This window comes from Engraulis encrasicolus, chromosome 5, assembly GCF_034702125.1.
Source record: "Engraulis encrasicolus isolate BLACKSEA-1 chromosome 5, IST_EnEncr_1.0, whole genome shotgun sequence".
NCBI classification, from domain to species: Eukaryota; Metazoa; Chordata; class Actinopteri; order Clupeiformes; family Engraulidae; genus Engraulis; species Engraulis encrasicolus.
The window spans coordinates 41716188-41724950 of NC_085861.1; the positions used below are offsets into that span (position 1 = coordinate 41716188).

At 44.8% G+C, this 8763-nt stretch overlaps 1 protein-coding gene across 1 annotated transcript in view; it reads right to left on the minus strand.

Annotated features, from left to right (window-relative positions):
• The window catches only part of col28a1b (collagen, type XXVIII, alpha 1b), a 29720-nt gene extending 22268 nt beyond the window's left edge, over positions 1 to 7452 (minus strand). The window contains exons 1-6 of the mRNA XM_063199423.1: positions 7133 to 7452; positions 6231 to 6355; positions 4261 to 4850; positions 605 to 625; positions 270 to 335; positions 50 to 103 (exon numbers count right to left, since the gene is read on the minus strand). Coding sequence (XP_063055493.1) covers positions 50 to 103; positions 270 to 335; positions 605 to 625; positions 4261 to 4850; positions 6231 to 6330 — 831 coding nt within the window. The 5' untranslated portion in view covers positions 6331 to 6355; positions 7133 to 7452. The remainder of the gene's footprint in view (positions 1 to 49; positions 104 to 269; positions 336 to 604; positions 626 to 4260; positions 4851 to 6230; positions 6356 to 7132) is intronic.
• Between the last annotated feature and the right edge of the window lie 1311 nt (positions 7453 to 8763).

Sequence of the window (8763 nt, forward strand, 5' to 3'; positions counted from 1 at the left end):
AATCAATCAATCAATCAATCAATCAACCAATTCAAACATGAGATCTTACCCTTGAGCCTTTTGGCCCAGGGGGTCCATCGTATCCAGACTCGCCCTTTTTACCCTAAATGGAAAAGGATATTTCAAAATTAATTCATTCCCATTAATAACATATTAAAAACATTTACACTACCACTGATCAATGGAGCATGAGGACACAAATACATTTTTTTGAAAATAACACAGTATGTTACACTCATGTTTGGTTGACAACCAAACCATCAACTTACTGGACTTCCTGGTAAGCCTCTGTCTCCCTTCTCGCATGCACACACCATGGGTTGTGCTTTGGGACACTGGTATGGCAGAAGGACAATATTATTAGTGAGGTGCAAACATAGCTAGGCATAAATTGTAATAAGAAGAATCTGCTGCAAGTACTGTATGTCTATTGATGTGGTGAATTCAGGTAAACTGTGACACTTTTTTAAACATGAATATTTCACGAATGCGAAAAGGTGGCCTAATTTACCTGAATTCACTCTACTGAGTAGATGGAAATAGATTGTAGACTGTGGTTTTGTGATGTTCTCTGATACAGTAGCATGCGCACTGAAATACTCACATTCTCTTTTGCAATGGCACTCTGGGGAAAGAAAATTAGACAAGACAGTGGTAAGTTTGCCTGCGGAGTATTTGGGTGTGCATTACAATACTGAGAAATAGACGAATCCCACAAGTGAGCACAGTGAATGAATATTCTTTTCTCTCTCTCTCTCTCTCTCTCTCTCTCTCTCTCTCTCTCTCTCAGTTCCCTCAGTTGTTCGATCACTGACTATGCTCTCTCTCTCTCTCTCTCTCTCTCTCTCTCTCTCTCTCTCTCTCTCTCTCTCTCTCTCTCTCTCTCTCAGCAATGCCTCTTAGCAATGAAAAAGAACAACATCTGTCTGGAATGGAATGGGAAATGCGATGCCATTTGGTGTGTGCTTGCAGCACAGTCCTCGCGATTGTCCGACAGCAGACAGGGTCTAACCCCCAAGCTGCTCCCAGGCCAGTAAATGTCTATGGAGATATTGTATGTGGACTGTATGTGGAAAATCAGCCATGGCCCAGTTTAACTCCAGCATTCACAAGTGACCTTCCCCCGAGGACACACCACACCACGCACACAGCCTTACACGAACTAGGGGGGTGGGGGGTGGGGCTCATTCATACAACAGACTGACAGACAAATAGCAACGGACATTTTTTTATTATTATTATTTACTGTGGATGAGTTGCTAGTGGAAAGCTATTTGCCACGCGACACAAGTTTTCCGTAGTAAATCTTTTGCCTCAGTGTGAAACTGCCTCTTTCACACGGTCTGATATGCACTGACATGGTGGTGAATCAACTACACCAGTGTTCCAAGACTATAAAATGACACCAAAACGGATCGGTCTGCAAAGCTAGCGTGCGTCAATGAAGTGCCATCATCAGTTGTCACTAAAATCATATAGGCCTAGTTGAAATCTTTAGATAGGCTATACCTCTGCTTGTGTAGCCCCTTAATGCACGCCGTACCTCCAGTGGCACACTGTAATAGTCATTGAAACGTTAACCACCATAGTACTATACTATGACATAACACAGCGCCTTAAGTAATGCACTACGACTTCGTCATTGCCATTCTTGCCAATGTTGCCATTGCCAACAGCAAATTTATAACGCAGTGTCTTAATGGGTTCAACTCCAGGCCCTTCAATCCAACCGGTCACATTTTCTTTTCAACGCAGCAGCATTCTTAAAGCCTTAAGACATTTTATTTACTGTTACCAAAATGGCAAAGACCAAGTAGTAAGGTATTACTTAAAACGTGTGACGTTGTAATAGTGTATTACTACGGTAGTAATGTTGCAATAGTAAAAAGTTAAGCGTTCCTCATGTGGAACAATCCAAGTTACAAGGCTACAGTCTCTACATTCTCAGGTCCACTGATGCCAAGCTGCTAAGGACCCCCACCCCTACGCAAAATAAGATTGGCGACGCCGCGTTTGTTTGCTATGCGCCCAAGAGATGGAACGCCCTCCCCATCGAGATCCGATCAGCCAGCTCCGTCGACTCCTTCAAGAAGCAGCTGAAGACCCACCTCTTCATCTTTGCCAACTCCTAGCTGCCAAGGCGTCATAGTGTCCCAGCTGCCGCAGCGCCCTTACTGCTCACAACCAGCCCTGGCAGGGGGCTCCCCTAGGTGGCTGCTGGTCTCTGCCTGAGGTTTCTTCCTGACTATAGGTTTTTTTTCTCAGACCTCACTGAGCTTTTTTTCCTCCCTACAAACTATGATTCAAGCGAAAGGGAGTTTTTCCTCACCCCTGATGCCACCAGGGGCCGCACCTGAGCCCCAATCTCTGTGTGACTATCTATGACTTATGATAGGCCCAGCCACTATGAACCTTACGCATCTAGGAATCCTGGTCCTAACCTACGTTGACCTTATGACTCTACAATCTCTGTCTATCTCTTCTTCCTCTGCCTTCCTGCTATTTCTACCTCTCCTCTATACCTCTCCTTTTAAGTCCATCTCTAACAATGATGTTTTTTCCCATTTGTTAAGCACTTTGAGTTACATGCCTTGTACGACACAGTGCTATACAAATACAATTATTATTATTATTATTATTATTATTATTATTATTACACTATCATTGCCCTATGTTTGACCACAGCCAAAATTATTTCACTTAATTCAGTTAGTTTGTATGTGTCGTCTGCTGCCATCACCTGTCTCAAAAAATACAAGTGGTTAAAGAGTTCATAGATGGCGAAACATCTCCAGCAATGCTGTCAAGGGCAACAGCGTGATAGGATCATAATATTGTGATTCAAAGAGCAAAACGAGTTGCGTGATGAGTTGCGGGAAGTTCTAATGTCATGAGAAATGTTCTCTAACATTAGTAAGGAGGGGCCCCACAAACATCTGTTGACAACATCTGTCAAGCAACAATTCTAGCCAAGCAAGACACCTTGTGTATCATCATCGTCTCAACAACAACTGTCTCGTGAATTCCTTACAGCCCCCTAATGGTTATAAAGAGAAACGTCCGGATGGATACAATTACAATCTTGTTTTTTTGTTTTTTGTTTTTGTTTTTTGGGGGGGGGGGTGTTATATCTTCATTTGATAGGACAGTTAGAGATTATGAGTATGAGAGAGAGATGGGGGAGGATCAGGAAGTAACCTCGGGCCGGAATCGAACCCGGGTCCCCAGCGGGTCAGTGCAGTGCCACAGCAGGGCCCGGGTAGATACAATCTTAATCTCCCTGCTGAGCGTCGCTTCCAGGTTCAGCTCTCGCCAAGCAGGACATTGTACGCATCAATGCTGTCCTAACAACAACAGTGGCTGTGGGCTGATGTTAAAGGTTTTTATACAACAATGAATTCTACTGTATATTTTACACAATAGTCCAATCATGTGACTTCTGCATGGCTCTGCAATGGTTGTTGAAGGTTTCCAGGAACTTGTTGACCAGTTTGTCCCCCCAGGTTGTGATCCTGGGACATAACAACATTTTATTTTTGCATGACAGGCCTCTTACTGCAGACCATGTTCCTCTTTTCCCCTTTTCCCGCTGGGTCCATACTGCCCTACAAAGGCAAAGTGCAGTAACTACATATTTTGTCAAAATTGAGTTTAGAGAGAGAATTGTCTTCAAACCACTACCTTTATCTTATGACAAAGCCGTATGGTCCAAATGTGTCCCGTCTTACAGTAGAGATATTGATTGCTATGTCAAATTTACTGCCACTACAATATCCAACCTAATACCAATACAAGGCTTTGAGGGCATTTTCCTCAGTTTCAGTGTTGGGGTAGTTACTGCACTCTGCCTTTGTAGGGCAGCATAGTGGTGGAACATGAGGAGCCTGCTGGGTGAGATGGCACTGCTCCCTAATGCACCCATCCCACGGCGACCCAGGATCAAATCCGGCCTGGCTCCTTACTTCACTGTTAAACATCGCAGCCATTTAAATGTAAAAAGTAAGCTGTCCTGCTGCCTTAAGTTTGTTAAGTTAACTCCACTTGAGAAAGCCTCAAGTTGACTTAAGTCTCGAGTTGGGTTAACTTACAAACTTAAGGGAGCGGGGAACTTACTTTTTTACGTTGCAATGGCTTGCAATGTTCTATAGTGTGTACACCCTTTTACCCATCTCCAGCCTACACGTAATAAAGGCTCAAGAAGCCCATTTCCACATAGTTGTTTAGAAATAAGGAGTCTAGTTGGATATAGTCTTGACTTACAATCTCTCTGATGAGCGTCTCCTCCAGGTGTGGGTCGGTGAGCGAGTGGACATACATCTGTGCTGGGGCGCTGGCCACGGCCCGCAGCTTGGCTCTGCTCGGGTTCTGCTTCGCCTGCTCCGACAGGCCCAGTGTGAAGATCTTGATGCCGCTGCTCTTGGCCTCTGCCGCGGCTGAGATCACGTCCGGGTTCCGGGGGTGGTCCAGCCCGTCCGTCATCAGCAGCGCCACGCGCACGCTCTCGGGCGCCGTCTCCTGCGCGAAGAGCTGCGTGGCGTTGGTGATGGCGTAGGTGGTGTATGTCCCTTGCCCGATGTAGTTCATCTGCGCCACGCTGCGCAGGAAGCGCTCCAGGTCCTGCCAGTCGGAGAAGCGCTGGTCCACGAAGACCGTGCTGCTGTACTGGATGGCGGCCAGGCGCAGGTCCAGCTCCCAGCCGGCCACGGCCACAGCGCCATCCAGCTGCTGCAGCTGCTGGAACAGCCGCCGGCTGAAGGAGCTCACGAAGGCCTGCTGGCGGCCAAACAGGCCAAACTTGGCGCTCTCCGAGCTGTCCAAGATGAACGCCAGCTCCAGGGGACACGTTTGACCTGCGGGCAGGATCGCAATGTGGGGGTTGGGGGTGGAGGGGGAGGTGGTCCCCCCAGGGGCAGATGAGAACATTGCGAAAAAGGACTCTTTCTCCACTGCTACTGTGTTTTGTGGTCCACATATACTGTACTTGTACACATACTACGCAGTCATGGATAGGCGGTTAGGGAGTCCGAATTGTAGCCCAAAAGTTGCCGGTTCAACTCCCGACCCGCCAGGTTGGTGGGGGAGTAATCAACCAGTGCTCTCCCCCATCCTCCTCCATGACTGAGGTACGCTGAGCATTGTACCGTCCCGCTGCACTGCTCCCTTGAGGCCCCCTTGCACGGGTGAAGCATAAATGCAATTTCATTGTGTGCAGTGTGCAGTGTTCACTTGTGTGCTGTGGAGTATTGTGTCACAATGACAATGGGAGTTGGAGTTTCCCAGTTGGGCTTTCACTTCACATACTTTTACTATAACAGTCTATCGTGAAAACTAGATTGTCCCAGTATGGTCCTAGGGGATACAATAGGCTACATGGGCATACCAAAGTCCCCTAAAGTACTCTCCCAGGACATTAAGGAAACATGAAACATATTCACCAGGGGGAGGGGAGAACATTGAACTGGACTCTCCACTGCTACTGTGTGTTGTGGTCCAGAGGAATGAGCGTGATCGACCACACATACTTCCACTATAACCTGCCAACTGACCCTCCCAGTGTGATGCTTGGGGATAGAAGAATACACGGACATACCGAAATACTCTCCCAGGACATTAAGTGAACATCAAACATACTGTATTCCCTACATCATCACAAAAGCGCTGCACTTCCGTGTGAGCCAATGGAAGGGTAATACACAAGGTATAAACATTACAGATCCAAGACATCATTCTAGGTAGTATTTTACAGCGTTAATTTCAGCAGAGATTGGCAAACCAATATCCTACCTATTATACTCAGACTGAGGAAAACTGTAGCACTCCCATGGTTATGTGAAAGTGAAAGCGTGAAAGCCCAACTGGGAAACTCCCATTGTCATTGTGACACAGCACTCCACAGCACACAAGTGTTCACTGCACACAACAAAGTTGCATTTATGCCTCATCCATGCAAGGGGGCAGCCCCCAATGGCGCCCCAAGGGAGCAGTGCGGCGGGACGGTACCATGGAGGAGGATGGGGAAGAGCACTGGTTTATTACTCCTCCCACCAACCTGGCGGGTCTGGAGTCGAACCGGCAACCTTTGGGATACAAGTCTCACACCCACGCTTCCCCATGACTGTCCATATTATTATGTATAGGTTATAAAGGACAATGACAACACAGACATTTGATTCAATTCAATTCAATTCAAGACTGATGAACATGAACAAGACATGATGAAGCGTACTCACCTCTGTTATTAGATCTTGATCCGGCTGTTCTGCTTTGACTTCTGGCCTCAGGTAAAATCCCCAGTAGCACAAGGCAGCACAGCAGCAGGACCTTACTCATGCTGTCTAATGGCACACGCCCTGGCCTTGGACATACAGATACACGGTCATGAGTTTACTGATGACTCTCCTTCCCATTTAGAGAACCATAAAAGGAGGGAAAAAGTACTGAAAACTACTTTCAATATAAAGCACATGCAGCTACCAAATTAATGTCTAAAGCAAGCAACTGAAAATACACCACAGCGTTAATAATCCAAGTAATGAGTGGCATGCGCAATCAGAAGCCTAAATAATTTGGTGAGAAACTGGCTCTGGTAGCATCACATCTGGTCATACAATCCAAGAGGTTGTTCCTGATCCATGACTCCAGCTGTTGTGAAATGGCTCGTGGCAATCACTTTTAACTTTTGATGAACGTCCCTGGATTTTAACCGACTTTTACATTTCCATACGGCATCTTAAAAAATAAGATTATGAACCAATCTCCGCGAAATGCTTTTTGTTGAGGTTATTAAAAAAAAGAAAACTTCTGGGGGGGAAAGAAAACTCTGAATCATAGCCTCCCACGCTAAAAAGCAGCAAATGACTAAAACATATTGCAATCATACCGTTAGGCTACTTTCTATGGCTACTAAACATGTTGCTGCTAAAAACTGTGAAACATCTGTTTTATTATTAAATTCTAGCTACGTGTTTAAACTTTATTTAAATAAAAACGGTGTACCGAGGTAAAATAAATAAATAAATAAAAAATCAAAAAAAAATCTACAAAGTGGAAAAAAATGCGTAAAGTTCACTAAATGATGTGTGAAAATGAGGAAAATCTGATGTTAGGGCAATTTGAATAGGAAATTACTTACCTTTACTCTCATTAAAATGGACTTGTAACTCATGTAGTCTGAGCGCACGCTTGCTGCTTCAGAAAAGTTGCTGGTCCGGTGGTTTCCATCGATGACAAGTTAGTCCAAGGGGATGGTGCACTATTCAGGAGGGCTGACTTCCCTAACGCGCCCAATGAATTACAAATAATTCACAATAACTCATTGGTGATATAATCAGGTAAGTTCTCTAATAATTCAGCGCGTTAATTTACACAAGCAAAATAATTGAAGCAACATCTATATTACATATTAATTGCATTCTACTTTAAACCTTGACATCTCTCAAATAAGTGTCGAGCAGTCTGCCTTAGAAGCTGCAGTGTAGTTTCTAGTTTTAAATTAAAGAAACAGATTTCATTTTCACGTGACTCACCAAAAAGCTTGGAGTGTTGTGTTTGTTTCTAGCCTAGAGACTATTTTGGATATCGTGTGTGGGACACGCGCATTACCCCACTTTCCGTTCCAACATAAAGGGCGCCTACGAATTCAAAAAAACATTCGTGGTCCCTATTGAGCACTTTACTAGCATTGCTCAACATTGTATCCTGTGGAATTGTGGAGCCATAAATCCACCCACCTGGAGCTATAGTCTAACCAAAACAAATTATCACAATAGTCTAGCCAACATTTAGCCTAGCCTACATTAAACAGAATCATTGTATGCACAGAAAAACAATCACACTCTGTGCCATCACGCAGGATTGCCATTCATGTCCATTTTTGGCGAGGAGTTTTTGGCAGATCAAGCCTAAAAAAAAATCATCCCCACCGAACACCTGTTACCAGAGAATCCCAGTGCTGTCTTTTGCATGAGAAAGCGGTTATTTCTCTGGAATGCAGCAGAGGGCGATGTGGACAAAAGGGATGCAGAGATAATTTCTCTCTTTTAGTTTATGAGTTAGTTTATGAATTATGATATATTAATTTATCTTGAAATATCAATTCAGCACCTCTATGAGACTGCTTAACGTTGAAAATGGAAAAAAAGAGATCCGTTTCATGGGCCTACTTATCATGTCTGTGCCTGCTTTTTGTTTCCTTGAACTCTGTGACCTCTACGATGACCGGCAGTGTGTGATTACCATCAGCGCCCACATGGGGGAGGCAGCGCTCAGACAAGCTGCCAAACACACACACACACACACACACACACACACACACACACACACACACACACACACACACACACACACACACACACACACACACACACACACACACACACACACACAGCTTGGTCTGGACGTGGGAAACCAGAGCAAAGGTAAGGAGTTGAAGGTCACACGATTAGCTGCAAAATGTAGGTGAAACTAGACAGTGGCTTTCAAAACAAGGATTCAAGGATATTTATTTGTCATATACATAGAGACACTTTCATGTCACTTGTATTGAAATGCATGGCCAGTGCAAAACAAATGTGCAGAAGAAAGGTGTGTGTGTGTGTGTGTGTGTGTGTGTGTGTGTGTGTGTGTGTGTGTGTGTGTGTGTGTGTGTGTGTGTGTGTGTGTTCAATCAAATTAATTAGGAGGAATTAAGTAAGCAAATGGCATGAGGAAAGAAGCTCCTTCTCAGTCTCTCTGTTCTAGCTCTATGACAGCACAGTCACCTTC